The sequence below is a fragment of the Megalobrama amblycephala genome, linkage group LG13, assembly GCF_018812025.1.
Source record: "Megalobrama amblycephala isolate DHTTF-2021 linkage group LG13, ASM1881202v1, whole genome shotgun sequence".
Classification (NCBI taxonomy): Eukaryota; Metazoa; Chordata; class Actinopteri; order Cypriniformes; family Xenocyprididae; genus Megalobrama; species Megalobrama amblycephala.
In genome coordinates, this window is record NC_063056.1 from 12,482,593 (window position 1) to 12,501,756 (window position 19,164).

Sequence of the window (19,164 nt, forward strand, 5' to 3'; positions counted from 1 at the left end):
AAGAAAGCCTGCAAACAGTTTGCTGAAGACATGCAGACTAAGTACATGGATTACTGGAACCATGTCCTGTGGTCTGATGAGGCCAAGATAAACTTATTTGGTTCAGATGGTGTCAAGCGTGTGTGGGGGCAACCAGGTGAGGAGTACAAAGACAAGTGTGTCTTGCCTACAGTCAAGCATGGTGGTGGGAGTGTCATGGTCTGGGGCTGCATGAGTGCTGCTGGCACTGGGGAGCTACAGTTCATTGAGGGAACCATGAATGAGCAGAGCGTGATCCCCTCCCTTCGGAGACTGTGCCGCAGGGCAGTATTCCAACATGATAACGACCCCAAACACACCTCCAAGACGACCACTGCCTTGCTAAAGAAGCTGAGGGAAAAGGTGATGCATGCATGTCTCCAGACCTAAACCCTATTGAGCATCTGTGGGGCATCCTCAAACAGAAGGTGGAAGAGCGCAAGGTCTCTAACATCCACCAGCTCCGTGATGTCGTCATGGAGGAGTGGAAGAGGACTCCAGTGGCAACCTGTGAAGGTGAACTCCATGCCCAAGAGGATTAAGGCAGTGCTGGAAAATAATGGTGGCCACACAAAATATTGAAACTTTGTGCCCAATTTGGACATTTTCACTTAGGGGTGTACTCACTTTTGTGTCCAGCGGTTTAGACATTAATGGCTGTGTGTTGAGTTATTTTGAGGGGACGGCAAATTTACACTGTTATAGAAGCTGTACACTCACTACTTTACATTGTAGCAAAGTGTCATTTCTTCAGTGTTGTCACATGAAAAGATATAATAAAATATTTACAAAAATGTAAGGGGTGTACTCACTTCTGTGAGATACTGTATTTGTGAGTTCACAACTTGCAGAGTGTTTCTATGGAAACCCTCTTCAGCTAGAGAATGTCATCTGAATATCATCACATTGTTAGTAAATAGCTGGTGTTCTTCAACACCAAGTGGCCTGTTGATCAGTCAGCTGTGATCTGGTCACAAGCATCTACTCACTCTATGCAAATTTGCAAGACAAGGGCCCTAAAGGGTTTCTGTTTCTCAAGATCAAACAATGACGAATTCAGAAACGTGAGCTGGCATATTTTGGATTTAAACACACTCAGTGTTTGGCTTACACAATATGGATATGTAGTTGCTGGGCTGATATGTAGATTGTAGGGACCAGAATTTATAACTGAATCATCTGTGTTACTGAATCCAGGTGGTAGGGACAATTTAATTGATTTGGTGTTTCAAACACAAATGTAGAGCTGTTCTGAATGCTCAATGTTGGTGAAACACTCCATCTTGTGCTCAACAAGGCTAGTGCATGTCATGCTTTCTAAAGAATGTTGAGAATGGATATTCATGGACATATACTTGAACAAAGACCTGATAACATCAAAATAAGACAACCAACACTAAATTATCGCAACTGGTTTATTGATCCTGCAAAGGGGAGTTTCTAAAATTCATGAACAAAAACTCCTCTTTTCACCAGTTGTCATTGCTTTTCCATTTTCTTATTTTTTTTCCCCCTCAAGTTTAGTTTTTTTGCTTTTTATATATAAAAAGTTAGCATGTTTAAATTCTTTGCATATTTACCATTTACAATATACAAGTAAAATGTCCTTTCTGATGAAATAAACACACCATTGAAATCAATGATCAGTCATGGCAAATTCCTCTGAAACACATTCAATAAAGGTCATGCTATGATTAAATGTGCACACACACATACACACATTTTCACACATTTGATTTGCCTTAACTAAAAGAAAAAGACCTTTTCTTTAGAACAACTCATGCAGTTTCAACTGTATGTGCTTCCCTGACAATACATTAAATATAATATATCCTTCAAATATCTGCATTGTCAGGTAAAAATAACTGTTAAGTCAATACATAACACATAGTTACAGTATTTATGCCAGTGCATACTGTGGCAGGTGAAGCCAATATGGTACAGTCTGTCCAAAAAAAAAAAAAAAAATCAGGCACTATGAATTACTTCCTATTGCACCCTTGAAATCTTTAAAGCTCACAATACATACTTCACTTGCTTTACATACGACACATATCAGTCAGCAGGTTCCAAAACCACAGCAGATGTACAGTATTTTTTTTTTTTCCGGTTTAACCTGACATGCTTTTGACCAATGAAATATGTTGTGCAATTTTCTCATCAAGTCTTCGATACTGCAATTCCACACGCCATGTACATCCACACACATACACTAATGTTGGTCTTCAACAAAAGGACATTAAAAGATGACTTAACATGAACATGATTGTGTTTCAAGTTCAAACCTGCTGCAATTTCTTTCTGCAGCACCTTCACAGCCCCGTGGTCTCGGTTGTTCTCTGCAGTACTTCAGTCAGTTCAGTCGACTTTTGAGGATGTACAGAGCAGAGAGTTAATGTGCTAATGTAAAAATTATCACCAATTCATGCCAACAGCGCCCTCTACTGAGAGTCGTATTACTGAACTGTGTTATTACACTGTAATTACCATTATATTATGCATTAATAAGCCATTTGAGACAAACATTACGCTGCAGTTAATCAGTTGCCTGGACTAGATGGAAAAGGCTTCTGTGAAGGTATTTGTACTTAGTAAAAGCAGATTTTCGGCACACTATAGGGGCTTGATAAAAAGCAATATGGCATGGCCTTTAAAAAGTGCCAAATTAGACCAAATAATAAATAAGAAATGACAAGACTTCATTTTTCACCAATGTCTGGGCTACCATTAGCATTAAGGTGCTATCAGTGCTCTTGCTAGCATCACAAAACTAACAAATCTTGAAATGTCACGCCGGAAGACCAGATTTAGAAAAACAAAAAACAAAACATTTTCTTGCTCATCCTAGAATAGTTTTTAAATTCAAAAAGTGCTTCAACTGGAAATCATTTTGGGGCATGAATTTTCTGCTCTGTTTGTATGCTACGTTTTCTTACAGCTAGCAAGTGCAAATTGTGACACAACGACAAAAGCTTGGAATATGCCAAGCTATGTGACAATGCTGAATGAATTGTACTGTATATGTTGGTCAGGCAGAGAAAAATAGACAAAAAGAGGTTGTTATATCAACTGTTATAACAAAATAATCTATACAAATATCATCTTAATAACAGGCACTCGAGTTGTCGCAAGGATGATATACTTTATCAATGCAAATTTAAACAAATAAAAGGCAAAAGGGGACGACAGAGAGGCAACATTCACTTTTCATTGAGGCTAGTTTGTCTGGGTGGCCCATGGGCCAATAGCAGGTCCTCACTGGGAGGCCCTGGACCCTTCATAGCCATACTAGCCCCAACCATAGCTGGGTAACTGCGGTTTCTTCTCATCCCTGAGTTCAGCACTGGCAGTCCCCCGATAGGGGAGGTCACAACAGCGTGTGCTCCGAATGGCGGTCCTGGCCTTCCGATCCCTGAGGCCAATGTTCTGGGAGCCATGCTAAACTTCTTTACCTTGTCCACAAGTCTCAGGTTCTGCACACTGACTTCAGTCTGACACTGCGTATCCGTTTGAGCCCTTTCGTCCGCCTCCCGCACTTCCTTTAGAATTGAGCTGGCTGGCCGTGAAGCCAGGAAGGTTTCGTAGGGGGGGTCTGAGGGGCTGTAGTCTACAGGGAGCACAGGTCTGACAGGTTTGGACTTGCTGGGGGAGTTTGGAGGGGTGGAAGGCAGCGTGTCCGGACAGGTGTGTAAGGGGCTGGCAGTGTGTGATGAGTAGGGGTCTGGTGGAGGGGCTCGATCCGCCCGGTCCCAACTGAGAGGGTTATAGACAGCAGCAGATATACCTCTCTCCTGTAGGAGGCGCACAAGGCCCAGAGAGGTACTGGTGGTCTTGGTTGAGTCGCGGAGGTTGGTGAAACTCTCCGCCACGCTGAGGCGACGAGGCGTGCAGGGGGTGGACACAGGAGTTGAGCGCAGACTGCTGTTGGACATTACGCAGGAGGCCAGTGATGGACCAGACAAGAGACTGAGAAAGAAACACTTCATTAGTTTGCATTATCTGGCTATATAAGCAACATGCCAAACTGTGTGAACATGATTAAACAAACTGAAATATTCAAGCCAATTCAGGAACATTTTGCTCACAAGAAAAAATTGGTTAGTGTGTTTGCAACGTTATTGGGACAGATAGGATGTTTTGATTGTGACAGTTTAGATTTTCTTTTGTATAGAATATAAAGTGAATATAAAACTAAAAGCCACGCTTAAATCGATAGTTCACCCCAAAATGAAAATTCTGTCATCATTTGCTCACCCTCACACTGTTCCAAATCTGTATGAGTTTCTTTCTTCTGTTGAACACAAAAGAAGATATTTTAAAGAATGTTGGTAATCAAATAGTTGACAGTAGCCATTGATTTCCAACATTCCTTGGATGTCAATAGCTACCATCAACTGTCTGGTTACCAACATTATTCAAAATATCTTCTTTTGTGTTCAACAGAAGAAAGAAACTCTTACAGGTTTGGAACAACACGAGTAAATTATGACAAATTTTTCATTTTTGGGTGAACTATCCCTTTAATACTATATGAATTAGGGCTGCATGATTTGGGCAGGATTTGATGTGAGCAGAATTTACTGTGAATCGATCCGTTCTGAGGAAAATGAGCTGCTCATGTGTAAGAACAGTGTCGTGCTTCACCTTGAAACATGCACTGCATATACAGTTTAATTAAATTGCCGCCTTTGCGATTTGATTTTTGCAAGCCATATCACCATTTTAGTTTCATTTTAAATAATTGTGCATTTTAAATATGAATTTAAATGCATAAAAAGACTTTACAATATAATCAAACCAATTGACATCTTCAAATAAAATTATGCCTTGTCTCAGAGCTACCTTTGCTTACTTTTATTGGTAAACACAGGTGTATTGAATAATTTTTGGCAAATACTCTTATCCAAAACAACTTGAATTAGTTTCAAAGTAAACATTATTATCAGTTCTTGCATTCCCTGAAAATTGAACCCATGACCACCATTGATCTATTTTAAAATGATAATATTTAGGTTAATATCTAACATAATTTGAGAGGCAAATTCTTTTGATTATAGATTAACAGCCTGTTGACATCCAACCTCAGATTATTAATATATTGTTACGTTGCAGACAGTTTGTATCATGGTTTTGTAAACATTCTGTGTTCTCATGCACTCTGTACTTTACCACTGATTTACAGTACACACACAGATTCAACCATAGATTTATACACAGTTTGTATTATCGGTCACGTCATATAGCGTCCCACAAAAAGGTTCTGGTGTTAGTGAGAGAAACATCCTACAGGTCAGTTAGGACATTAAAGCGGTTTGTGTTTGGTTAGAGAATAGCATACTCCCATGACACAAGTTTAATCAGGACTAGGCAGGTCATGCTATTCATCCTCACCCCCAGGGGGTGCTGCTCAGTGACTCTGCTTTAAGCCCGCCACCAGAACAACATGATAGAGAGCCGCCTCATCATCCTCGTCATATGACCTGCAGTAGAAGCCAATCACACAGCTGTACAGTATGGCTGCTATAGAGACAAGCTATTTGTCAGGCACCCTCAGATACAGATTACACGGCCGAAGATTTTGTATGCTGGATTTATATTGGAAAACCTGAATGATTTCAATAAATGTAAACTTTATTTTAAAGTCCCAAATTTTGGCACCCTAAACCTAAGGGTTGCAATAAGGGTTGGGTATTGACACAAATTTCACAATTCGATATTGATTCAATATTTATGGCAGTGTATTTGTCAAAAGTGTCTGATATTATTTATGAAAGAATAGTTGCTAGGATGGTATTATGAAAAGACCACACTGTATTTACCTGGGTGTGACTCTGGTGAGTTCATCTGTAGGGTGCAATATCCTGCAGGTGGTGAAAGTGTACGTGGAGCTGGTGTGAGACATACATTTACCAGGAAAATGCACTGGGGAGAACAAGAGAGGAGAGACAAACATTAGTACACAACACCACAAACAAACTAATATAAACACAGAGGAAATTAAAACTGCTTCAGGATCTGAGGAGACCTAATGCAATGTAATGTGGTATACTGCAAAAATGCGACAGCAGAATTTGTACTGTTAAATTTCCATACAAATCATGAGTTTGTGGTGGTATGATTCATCCTGATGCAGTTTTAAATAGATTCACAAAGCAGGAGAGAACAGTGGGAAAGAGGAAAGATCAAATGATGAGGTCCAATTATTATCAACTGGCATTGTGGTTCAATAATTCTCTGCAGAAAGAAACATTAATTGTCATTAAAGGAATAGTTCACCCCAAACGAAACAAAAGAATAATAAAACAATAACAAAACAAATATTCTCCTCAATACATCATTTGCAGTCCATTTCAGACTTTCAGCTGTAAACCCAAATATTTTGAGTTATGATGTTCCCAATTTTAAGTAAGCAGAACTATCAAGTTTTAAGTTTGTAGTATATATGCATTATAATTGCTCCTTGAAGTACTGAGTTAGCTAACTCATACACTTTGATAGCAATTAAAATATTTAGTACATTTTTATTTTTTTTTATTTTGAGGTCTTCCAAATCAAATGAGTTATACTTCACTGTAATCCCTAATAAGAAAATTCAAAAAATGCCAACTTGCTAATTTGCTAACATGTTAATAATAGCATGGTGTAACACTTATTGAACGAGTACAGTAACTTAAAATATGTAACTCACCTGCTCTCAAACCAAGCCTCATGCACCACTTGTCACCATGATAGTAACTCTCCCAAAATCCACATTAACAGAAACTCTTCTAAATTAGCATAACAAAACATTAATCACTACTAAATATCCCTTATCCATTAATTTTGCACAAAAAAACATTATATAACACTTAATTTTAGCATTTACTCTCCCTTTCGAGTGCCACGGGCAAAGCATGCTGGGAAATAGAAATCCCAGCCCAGTTTCAGTTAAACTTAAGTTAGCCTAAATGAAAAGAAATGAGTTCATAAAACTCAAAACAATAAAACAGTTCAGTTTACTTAAAATATAAAAAGAAAGTTCTAAATACTCATAACTAATTAACTCATTTAACTAATTTGTTAAATTTAAGTTTGTTCTACTCAAAACAATTAAGTATTTTGTGAGCATTGTGTATAACTCTCCAGAAAAATTGGGGCTTTCAGTGTGTGTGTGTGTGTGTGTGTGAAAGAGAAAGTCTAGTGTGTGTATGTGTGTGGCTGACAAGCCTGACTTTGAAAGCATGTGGAGTGCGTTTGAGTACATGTGGTGTCAATGTGACCTCCGTCCAGTGACGTAAAAGTCTGTTCACTCACATGACTGCGACTCACACTTCCCTGTTTTTAATAGAACTCTGTAACATGATCCTTTAAAACACACTCAGAACTCTAGCTGGATGTTACATACTGGGGCTCCTGTTGGGACTGTGTGATGTGCACTAAATGCATCAGGGATGTGTATGTGTTGTACAGTTTAATATTAAACATCCTACTCAGGGTGGATGGCAACCTAAATCTCACATACAGGTTTATCAGGAGACAAGTGGGCTTGCATGTGTGTGTGTGTGTGTGTGTGTGTGTGTGTGTGTGTGTGTGTGTGGAGAAAGTAAGTAAATTAATGTTGTTTCCCCTCCACCAGGAATTAAACTCTCTGACGCAGCATTCTGGTAATGCAGGTAAGAAAAGAAATTTAGCTGAGAAGATTTTTCGGAAATTTAACGAGTGCTGAAAATGAGAATCAAGTCTAGAAGCACACACTTATCATCACTTATTATACTCCTATTCATAATTATCTTAGAGTAGACCTACTAATATTATATAATAAAATTAAAATTAAAATATTTATTTTTTACCATGGCAGTATATGTTATACTGACTTTTAATAATAATAATAATAATAATTAGTGCTGTCAAATCGATTAATCACAATAAAACACAACAATCACAACATAAAAGTTTGTAAATATATAATATTATATATGTGTATAATATAATAATATGTGTGTATACAGTATATATTTCTATACCCACACACTCCCACATGATGTCCACATGATGATTTTACATATATATATATATATATATATATATATATATATATATATATATATATATATATATATATATATATATATATATATATATATATATATATAAACTTTTATGGTAGATGCAATTAATCACGATTAATTGATTTGACAGCACTAATAATAATAATAATAATAATAATAATAATAATAATAATAATGTCTGGACAGGATGAGAATCTAATGGGAATCACTCTTTGAAAAATTAGCATTACAAACTCAAATGTTGACACATTACAGTAGTAATAATAATGGGGGTAGGGATTTTTTTATTGTAATCTATATGTTACAATGAAAAAAAAATTCTCTTTTGAATTTAGTGTGAAATATGACCCAGACGAAAAGGTAACCCCTGGCATACAGACGATAAAGTTTGGTAAAAATGTGGTACTGCTGACGGTACTTTAATTATCACAGATACTTTAATATTAAAAGTATTTCAACTGATACTTTGTGTGTTCTAGAGTTTCCATAGACCGATTTCTCATTTTCAGCACAAGGAGCCAGAGAGATGACAGGCAGAGTGACAGTAAAATGTTAAAAAATTGACTATACTCAAAAGAACATGGCAGCTGTCTTCAGGGGTGAGGTAGTGGTTGGTGTGCAGTGGATGTGTGCCTGCAGCTGAACAAGGAGAGAACCAGCTCATCCTATAGACCCTCACAGGCACAATACAACTGGGGGTTATGGGTTACTCCACTGGGGCATCGGTCTGTTTTAAAGTGAGGCTTTATGATCCCACACCCCTAAGCCTGTCCGGAGGGTTAGTGAGGTTATGAGGGTCCCTCACCAGAAGAGACCTCTTCCTCTCCAGCCTCCATTCGGTCTGGCCCCACTCCAGGGGTCCCTCCATTTTCTCTGAGCTGCTCTTCCTGGTTGTCAGGTTTGTTGGCACGTGGTCGTCGCAAAGCAGGCGAGCAAGGCAGAGAACCCAGGCAAGAGGAGATGCCGGATTGGGAATGCTGTCCTGGCTCATCTTCCTCCAGGTCGGTGAATTGGTACACCTCCTCCAGGTCCAGCTCTAGCGGTCGGAAGCCCTTGGTCACAACGCCCGGCCGCGTGTCCAGGATGCCGCCCAGGTGTGGCTGCGCGAGCTGCTGCCATGCGTGCAGAGTGGCCGAACCTGAGGAATGGAGGAAACGAGAGCACAGATCAGATACAAATTGCAACAAATGCCACATAACACGCAGAACATTGAGATCACACTGAACGTAAGGTGGTGTTCATGAAGTGTGACATGAGATACATAAGAGTGATTGGAATCTTTGTGGAATGTAGGGAAAGAATTTCAGATCAGACTGACTGATTTAAAATTAGCATCCATTGTAGTCCAAGAGAAAAGAGGCAGCATGAGATTGCTTGCCTCGGAAATGTATATCAAAATAAGTAATACTGGATGATGATTGAGCATGTGTGATTCTGCACTATAAGGTAAAAGCTGATTAAATGGCTAGTCCAGGTTTCCAAGAGTGAAAACCAATTTGTTTAAATGCTGAGAACTAATCTGTATGTTTTTTTTTTTTTATATAATGCAGCATCTGTCTGTGTTCCATTACATTTTAAAATCTATTTAGAGGCAATCAGATGTGGAGATATATATTTAATAGCAGTCATGATCATAATTATATATTCTTTCATAAATATGAATTGAGTAATTTTGGATTGCTTTCTGATTATAGTTACTCTTATTAAATTATATACACTACATATGCTATTTCTATTCTCAATTTTATATGTGCACTGGAAAATAGCTCTTAAGGTTACGAAGAGCTACAGTTCATGATATGCTAACTGCTATGGACAAACTAAAGCAAGAAAAGAAAGAGAAAAAGAAGGAGGGGGAAATTAAAGTTGTGTTTATTAGAGAGGTATAAACACTAAAAGACAAAAAGGTATGAAAACGAAAAAAATTTTTCAAACATCCAAACTGAAAACTGACAAGAGAGACAGTAGGAGCAAACAATGGGGAAAACAGTGGGGAAAACAGGGCTCAAGTCAAATAACATTCCTCATGAGCTAATCTGTCAGATTACTTGTTAGTACCTTTGAAACATATTTAAATATTTTAAACAAATCAGAATAAAACAGATTAATCATTCAATAAAATGCTTTAGGAGTAGTCCTAGGCTTTACTTTTGGGCAGGCAAAGTCAGACTGCTTAGCTCTATTAGCTATAACCAGCAGGGGGCGCTAGAGATGTAGTTATGAGAGCACCAAGGGAGCTGTAATCATGCTGTGATTAAAAAACATGATAAACTACAATCATTTGTAGCTCTGTTATATACAACTAAATGAATTCAATCACCTCACGCCTCACCTTGGCATAAATGAGAAGGGAAACATAGATATACAATCAACTTTGAGGAGATAAGTATGTTTTTAGCTTTTTTTTTTTTTTTTGTAAAGAAGCAATACCATTTTAAAATTAGTCTTTTAAAATATGTACCATAAAGTGCATTGTGGATAGTTTTATTACTACTAATTTCTAATTTCAGTTTGCTGAGTCATTATTCACTTTCTATATACTGGTAAGTGTGATTTGTCTAAGGTCTTGACACACTGTAAAGGTTCAGGAGTGACGACCACATTTACATATTGTACATATTGCACAGAACACGACTTGCTCCTAAAATTGCAATGACTGACACTACAGTAACCACTTCAATGTTCTGGTGTTTCGTGTGCTTGGTATCAAAGTAATATTACAGCAACCAAAGACTCGCTATGCTCTACAAGTGTTGCCATGTCCACTTATTATAAGCGTTTTTGAGCTTGGCTCATAAAGCGATCAAATTTATGGATTTATTTCATTGGGAATTTATTTCATATTTTCAATTTGACGAATTTGGATTTATTTTGGCTTATAATGTGCTTGTTCTTGTTTGCCGTTTTTTCTAACAAGATCTGGCAACACAAATGGATCAAGGCTCGTACCTCTTTACCCAGGTTTGTTTTGTTTTTGCACTGTGCATGCAGAAGAGAGACATAAGACAGAAGAGATATGTGTTTAAATACATCATTAACAACTAGTTGTTCAGTTCGATTTCGTGCACAATGCATAGAATTTTTGCAAGCGTGTTGTTCCTACAGTTTGGTGGATTTTGGACAGGGTAGGTTTGTTGAAAACATTTCTAATATTCAATTTTCTTTTGTCTTGTCAGAGGGAGAAAATATCTGTCTATCATAAAAAGCACACTGGGGTCAAGCTCAGGCTGGTATAACCTAATAACCCTGACCAAATATTTACGTTTCACATTCACATTCTATGGAACTTGTACACCCTGTTACATGACAATGTAACAATGCAATGCAATGTGTAACAGGGTGGACCATAACAGGGTGGACATTTTAAGCTAATAAAGGCCATTACTCACTACTAAAGAACATGCAAGCAGAAGATTAACATTTAGAAAGAATTAAAAAATTAAAAAAATAAAATCTATTAAAAAACAAAAAAATATCCAGTATAAATTGACAACAGGGTGGACATGTTATGTTTTACACTTTTAGATCAGTCACCTAAAAACGAGGAAAAAAAGTGAAAAGTTTATGACTGATTCTTACTTTTTTCTTAAAAAATGCTTTCCCTCCAAGAAATGATGTCATGCAAGACATGTAATTTAAGGCAAACGCTTAAGATTTTAAAGGGTAAATAGCACCGATGTAACAGGGCGTAAAACATGGTTTTACACATTTAAAAAAAACATGTATCACAGTAATTTGTGAAGTTTGGGGACATATATAAATAAAAACCTCTAAAACACCACTATGTCCAACTGCCCTCCACATTCGGTTGGTGAGGTCTGAACTCGCTCTGACAACGGAAGTGATGTCTCGCACTCATTAAAGCAAAGCTCGAGACATCACTTCGGTCATCAGAACGTGTTTTTTGACCTCACTAACCAGATGCTGAACGCAGTTGGACATAGTGGTGTTTTAGAGGTAAAAAATTATATAAATACTGTTCGGTTTCTCACACAAACCGACCATTTCGTGTCTTAGGTCATCAATGTGTCGTCACGAGCCGCAGGGTTTCATTTGGATTTGTCTGTGCGTGTTTTTTTGACTCTTATCGATGGAGTTCCTATTGACACGTATTATACGGCTGACAGACAGCAATGGAGTTAAAAATCATAATTTGTGTTCTACTGAAGAAACAAAGTCACCTACATCTTGGATGCCTTGGGGGTAAGCAGATAAACATCAAATTTTCATTTTTGGTCGAACTATCCCTTTAATTGGGGTACACCTATGCATGGAAAACCATGTGGCGTTAAAGTTGATTAACATTTTATGTCAAATATACAGTATTTTTTCATGCGGACATAAAATACACCAAACTGTAGGAATGACCCAAATGCGGTTGTCACTACTTGAATTTTCCGGGAGTTAATTCGGTTGTAGAATGTGGTTGCCACTCCCATAAATGACTATATCTCAAACCAGCAGCGAGGCTGTGTGTGTCTGAAAAAGAAGGAGTGTTGTGTAGAAAGATCCTCAGCATTGTGGTGCATTAACGCCCATAGAGCATCAAACAGTAAGAGGGTGAAAGGCCTGGGTTTGGCTCGGTCACCTTCCAGAGGCTTGACAATCTGGAGTTTCTCTGGTAGGTAGGATCGGGCGCTGTAGATGGAGTAAACCGAGTGCAGGGTGCCAAGAGACATGATGCTGTCTGCTGGAGTAAGAGGACCGCCGTCTTCACTGCCACTTCCAACATCTCTGTCCTCGTACAATTCGCTTTTGTCTTCTGCCAGGGCGTTGAGTTTACGCTCTCTCTCCTCCTCAAAGAAACGCCGCTCGCTAAGGTAGTTGTCCCGTCGAAGGGAAAGACGACGCAGTGCCGCCTCCAGGTCATGGGAGCCGGGTGTGCCAGGTGTGCCAGGCTTTCTGTTGGAGTCATTAGAGCTGAAACAAATATTACAGGAAAAAAATTAATACAATGTGTTCCAATGTCAACTACACTCTTGAAAGTAAAGGTTCCAAAACGGGGGTTTTGCATTTTTTAGTTTTTTTTAGTGTGAAGAATATTTGAAAGAGTGTGATAATTCGGTAACACTTTACTTGAAGGGGTGTGCATAAGACTGACATGACACCTTCATAATCATGACATGACACGTGTCATGAATATGAAGGAGGTTTTATGAATATTTATGACAACTGTCATTAAGTGTCATTCGCTCAGTTATGTCATTTTTAATGCAAAGATGACATTGTTTGAGATGTCCGAATTATGACAATTTGACATAAACCAATACATCATAACCTGTCAGTGTCTTTGTCATGACAACTTGACATTATTTAGCTTTATGGGTTAACATCACATTAAACTGTCATGAGGTTGGTTTTGACATTGGCTGTCATGAGGCCATTATAATAGTGTCATGAATATGTATCTTGAGCTCAAGTACAGTGGTACAAATTGAACTTGTCATTAAAATGTCATTAAGTGACAATACTCTGACAAATAATTTTATAACAGCATCACGACTATTTTTCATTTCATGTTTTTTTTGTTTTTGTTCTTTGTTTTCTTAAGTTTCCACCAACAGAAGGTCAGATAATAGACAATTTCAAATTTCTTAAAAAAGATGACACTGTTATAAAATAATGGTAACACTTTATTTTAGGGTATTTTAACTAGTTGCTTATTACTATTAGCATTCATATGGCTAAAATATTGGCTATTTATTAGTACTTATTAGTACTTATGCCTTATTCTGCATGACCTTATTCTACATTCTTAATCCTACCCAATACCTAAACTTAACAATTAACTATAATAAGCAGTAAATTAAGAGTTTATTGAGGGAAAAGTCATAGTTAATCGTTTATATATGTGTTCCCTATACTGAAATGTTACCAAAATAATGTAATGTAATGTTAACCCATAAAGCTAAGTAGTTTTTTAAGTTTGATAATTAATCTGCTATGTCATGTTTATGACAGGTTATGATGTTTTGCTAATGTCAAGTTGTCATGACAAAGACACTGACAGGTTATGATGTATTGGTTTATGTCAAGTTGTCGTAACAAAGACATCTCAAACAATGTCATCTTTGCATTAAAAATGACATAATTGAGCGAATGACACTTAATGACAGTTGTCATAAACATTCATGAAACCTCCTTCATATTCATGACACGTGTCATGTCAAGATTATGAAGGTGTCATGTCAGTCTTATGCACACCCCTTCAAGTAAAGTGTTACCGATAATTCTGTCATCATTTACTCACCCTCAAATTGGTACAAACTGGTATGAATTTCTTTCTTCTGCTGAACACGAAAGAATATATTTTGAAGAATATGGGTAACCAAAATGGCCCAGGGCCCCACTGACTTCCATAGTATGGGAAAAAAAATACTATGGAAGTCAATGGGGCTCATGAACTGTTTGGTTTCTGACATGCTTTAAAATATCTTCTTTTGTTTTCAGCAGAAGAAAAACAATTATACAGGTTTGGAACAACTTGAGAATGAGTCAATGATGACAGAATTTTCATTTTTGGTGAACTATCTCTTTAATAAATCTAAAGAACTCTTTTTGTTGAAATGTTCTATGGATGGTACATATGCTTCATGGAACCATAGAAGCCAGTAAGGAACCTTTATTTATTAAGAGTGTAATGAAAAACTTCCACATACACATTTGCCTAAATGTAACAACTTCTATTGTTTTAATATAAATAGAATCAATAAACATATATCAAAATTCTTACCAATAATGTTATAGTATAACAGTACGATAAATGACAAATGATATTTATAATATAATATAATGATATTTTGATACTATTTAATTATACTATTTTTAAAATAGAAAACTGAAGTGACACTAATGTCAAATTTTAAGTGAATTTTGGCATCACAATATTATAACATAAAATATAAAGAAAATTAAAATTTATTTTGAGATTTACTAACTATTAGTGTTATTTAAATTATTTGTGTTTTAAAAGATTAATCAATAATAACAATAATCAATAATAGTAGTTATAGTTACTACAGAGTTACCCAAAGACTAATAAAGTAACTTAAATAACAACAACTAAATACAGTTAAAAAAAAAAAAGAGTAAAATTGTGAAATATTATATACAATATACAATAATATTTTTTTCTATATATTTTAAAACATAATGTATTCCTGTGATGACAAAGCTGAATTTTTAACGTTATTACTCCAGTCTTCAGTGTCATATGATCCTTCAGAAATCATTCAAATATTCTGATCTGGTGCTCAGTTATCATCACTTATTAAATCTTAATTATTCCAAACTTTTAACAGGTATTGTATATACACAACAGTTCAAAAGTTTAAGGGTCAGTAAGATTTTTAAAAAAATAAATTAATACTTTTATTTATCAAGGATGCAGTAAATTGATAAAAATGGACTTCTACATTATTATAAAAAGATTCTTTTTTCACATACAGTAAATTCTGTTCTTACATTTGTAATATTTCTCAATATTACTATATTTTTGATCAAATAAATGCAGCCTTGATGAGCATAAAACATTTCTTTCAAAACCGTTCAAAAATCTTACTGACCCCAAACTTTTGAACTGTATATATTAGGGCTGCACGATATATCGCATGAGATTGTCACGCGCATTTCGTCAGTAAAGCCGGTTCCCTGATTACCGCTAAATCGCCATCACCTGCTTTCAAATGGAGCGGCATTTAATAGACAGAGCCGTAGATCACTGATAAGCCACGCAATATCGCGTTCATATCGCAGATGAATCGCCTTCGATAATGAACACGATATTGCGTGGCTTATCAGTGATCTACGGCTCTGTCTATTAAATGCCGCTCCATTTGAAAGCAGGTGATGGCGATTTAGCGGTAATCAGGGAACCGGCTTTACTGACGAAATGCGCGTGACAATCTCATGCGATATATCGTGCAGCCCTAGTATATATATAGTTTTTCCAGGTGAGAATTTGCCAGATTTCGCTCACATATGGGGACAAATTTGTCTCCAAACTATTGTTAAGTAAACATGCACAACATGTTTCTTATTGCTAATCATATTGTAATCATGTTGCTCAAAAATGTATGGTGGAAAATCATGTTTGTTGCTCTTACCCATCTTGAGGTGATTGGGTTTCCAGCAGCATACTGTTAGTGCGGTTGTCCATTTCAACACCGTCCCCACCGTACATGCTCGATCGGGGTGTGCTCAGACAGCTAGAACGCCTGGAGTTCATAGAGGATGTCTGATTGGACCCTGGGATGTTCATAGGGGATGGGCCCATGGAGCGTTGCCGAACCGTCTGGTTGATGTTACGCACCGTCTCAAAGACACGTTTTGGGTGCAACCTGAACAAAAATTGAACACAATGACTTTTCTTAGTCTTTGATGGATTACAATGTCATCCTTGGAGGATTTGAAACTACAAACTGATGAAACTGAAAATATTACAGGAAATAATTTTAAACATAAAATGATTTGTTTTTGAAATATACAAATATGTATATTATATTCCTCTAAATTTGACTCTGCATGCAAATGCAGAATATGAGACATACAGACAGGACACACGAAATGACACACAAACATACCTTTGTTCCTCCACGTCTGGATCAGACATCTGAATCTCTTTCCTCATGGTGCCTTCAATTTCAGCAGCTAAAGAGTCCTATTACACATACAGCATAAACACACCATTAGCCAGGGGAATAAAAGCGCGAGTGTATGCATTTATCATTATTTGTGCATTTATTTATCAAAGTATTGCTGTTATACAACATGCTAAACTGCAGAATGTTCACCTATTTGTAGTCAGACAAAGACACTGTATACGGACTACTATTTTGTGAAAATACTATGTGAAACAGTATGCTGTACAGTAATAAATGGTTTAAAAGTAATACGCTTCTGTGATGTCACACAACCTCATTTCCATGTTTAATTCTTAGTCTTATAATCTTGGAAATAAAAATTATAATTTGTATTTAAGTCTAATTTTGTGTAAAGATGTCTTGAGCAGTCACAAAAGATATATTAAAAATCTTAAATCATTTTACTTTGGTTCATTCGTCCCATGAAACGGAAGGTCAAGTTGAGCGCACTGCATTGCAAGATACAGTATTCCCAGCAATGTGTTTTGCAAATAAAATACAAAATTACAAAAAAATACAAAACTTTGCATTTCATACTGTACACATAATGCATACTGTAGTGTTGTAAAGTTGTATGGCAGTATGCTTTTCTGAACACAACACTTCATATGCAATTAAATAATAATAAAATAATTAAATAAATAAAATAAAATAAAAATGATCATTACAATAAAAAAAAAAAACACACAATACAAATATAACTATAATACAAAGATAAAACATTATAATATACAACATTAATAATAATGAATAATAAATAAATAAATAAATAAATAATAATATATATATATTAGTAAAAAATACATTTTTAAAAAAAATAACAAAATAATAAATTATGTTCTTTTTTCTTGTTGTCTGTTTCTCACCATGGGGAACAGGCCGAGTGAGTGGAATCGTCGCGGTGTACTGAGAGGCAGCGTTTTATTCCTGAAGTTCTTCAGTTCCTCCTGAGCTTCATGAAGCATCTCCATACACTCGGCATACTTATCCTCCAGCTCCCTCAGCTAGACAAAGAAACAGATAAAGACTGAGATAAAGAGACTTATAGCAGGTAAAACAGCAGTAAAAATCATTTAGTCTGTCATATATCATGGATTCAATTCAAATCAAATAATTCACAACTTTTTTATTATTAGTTGTTAAACGGTGCCATTTTAGTTGAATTGCAGTTAGTGAATATGCTGGTAGAGATGTGGTATGTTTGAAAGTGTGTGTGCATCTTACCTCTGCAGTTAGTGCTCTTTGGGCGTCTTTAGCAGCTCCCAGATGCTGGGTGAGCTCTTCATTTTCTAGTGCATACTGAAAAATAACAAACATTACACATGAATAAGTGTGCTTCTTATAACTTCTTATAACAGTACAAGCTAAATAAAATGAGATCCAAATAGAAAACAAGATACATTTTCACTTAAATTACACTAAAGAAAACTTGTCCAGTTAAGTAAATAAAAAAAAAAATATATTCATATCATTATATTAAATAATATTAAAACAATATAAATATTATTTTGGCATTAATATATTATTATTATTATTATTATTATTATTAAACAGGCAATGAATTCATCAAAAAACTGTCTCTTAACATTGTTCAATTGCTACAACTGTCATCATGCTTATTGTAATTTTTCCCAATTCATTTGTACGAGGAAAATTATTTCCAATGGAAACAGTCAATTATATGGTTAATAGTTCATGGACCCTTATTACATATTTCTGCAATAATTAACATTGTAAATCACGCATATTATATATTTTATATATATATATAATTTTTAGGTACATTTATAACATTATATAACATTATTATAATTATGAAAAGAAAAATGATATTTTCTATGAATCTCTAAAGAGTGCAGCAGTCGGGTTCCGGAAGTAAAAACTCATTTTCTCCACAAGGAAATTGATTTTGAACGGTAACTTATAAACCTTTAAAGACAGACCTACTGTGAGCTACGAGGTTGTTAATCCATGGTATTTGTTCCTGTTGAAGCCAATTATTTCACATATGAAGTCCACAGTATTTCAGCATATTTTTAAAATAATTGTGTTTAACAGCAGAACTCCTGGTGAAAAACGATATTACCCATGATAGTGTACAGAAAATTACACCAATCAGAGAGTCGAAAACAGCAACACGCTCCAAAATAGCTCTTTAGCTCTGCTTACTCCCATGAAACACTGTGAATGACATAATCCAGTCGATCTCTCTACGCTCTCAAAATACTGAATGTTTGTATATATACACACACACCGATCAGGCATAACATTATGACCACTGACAGGTGAAGTGAATAACACTGATTATCTCTTCATCACGGCACCTGTTAGTGGGTGGGATATATTGGGCAGCAAGTGAGCATTTTGTCCTCAAAGTTGATGTGTTAGAAGCAGGAAAAATGGGCAAGCGTAAGGATTTGAGCGAGTTTGACAAGGACTAAATTGCGATGGCTAGA

At 36.2% G+C, this 19,164-nt stretch overlaps 1 protein-coding gene across 5 annotated transcripts in view; it reads right to left on the reverse strand.

The window, feature by feature from the left end:
• Positions 1 to 1,419: 1,419 nt before the first annotated feature.
• trak1a (trafficking protein, kinesin binding 1a) overlaps positions 1,420 to 19,164 on the reverse strand; it is a 63,136-nt gene continuing 45,391 nt past the window's right edge. For 4 of the 5 annotated variants that reach the window (XM_048153852.1, XM_048153848.1, XM_048153850.1 and 1 more), the window contains 8 exons: positions 17,933 to 18,007; positions 17,575 to 17,712; positions 16,649 to 16,725; positions 16,172 to 16,405; positions 12,655 to 12,986; positions 8,872 to 9,204; positions 5,838 to 5,940; positions 1,420 to 3,984 (listed from right to left, as the gene is read on the reverse strand). In XM_048153852.1, the coding sequence (XP_048009809.1) occupies positions 3,219 to 3,984; positions 5,838 to 5,940; positions 8,872 to 9,204; positions 12,655 to 12,986; positions 16,172 to 16,405; positions 16,649 to 16,725; positions 17,575 to 17,712; positions 17,933 to 18,007 (2,058 nt within the window). In that variant the 3' untranslated portion in view covers positions 1,420 to 3,218. Of the gene's footprint in view, positions 3,985 to 5,409; positions 5,499 to 5,837; positions 5,941 to 8,871; positions 9,205 to 12,654; positions 12,987 to 16,171; positions 16,406 to 16,648; positions 16,726 to 17,574; positions 17,713 to 17,932; positions 18,008 to 19,164 lie in introns of all 5 variants that reach the window. The other variant, XM_048153853.1, reaches the window with a different exon arrangement.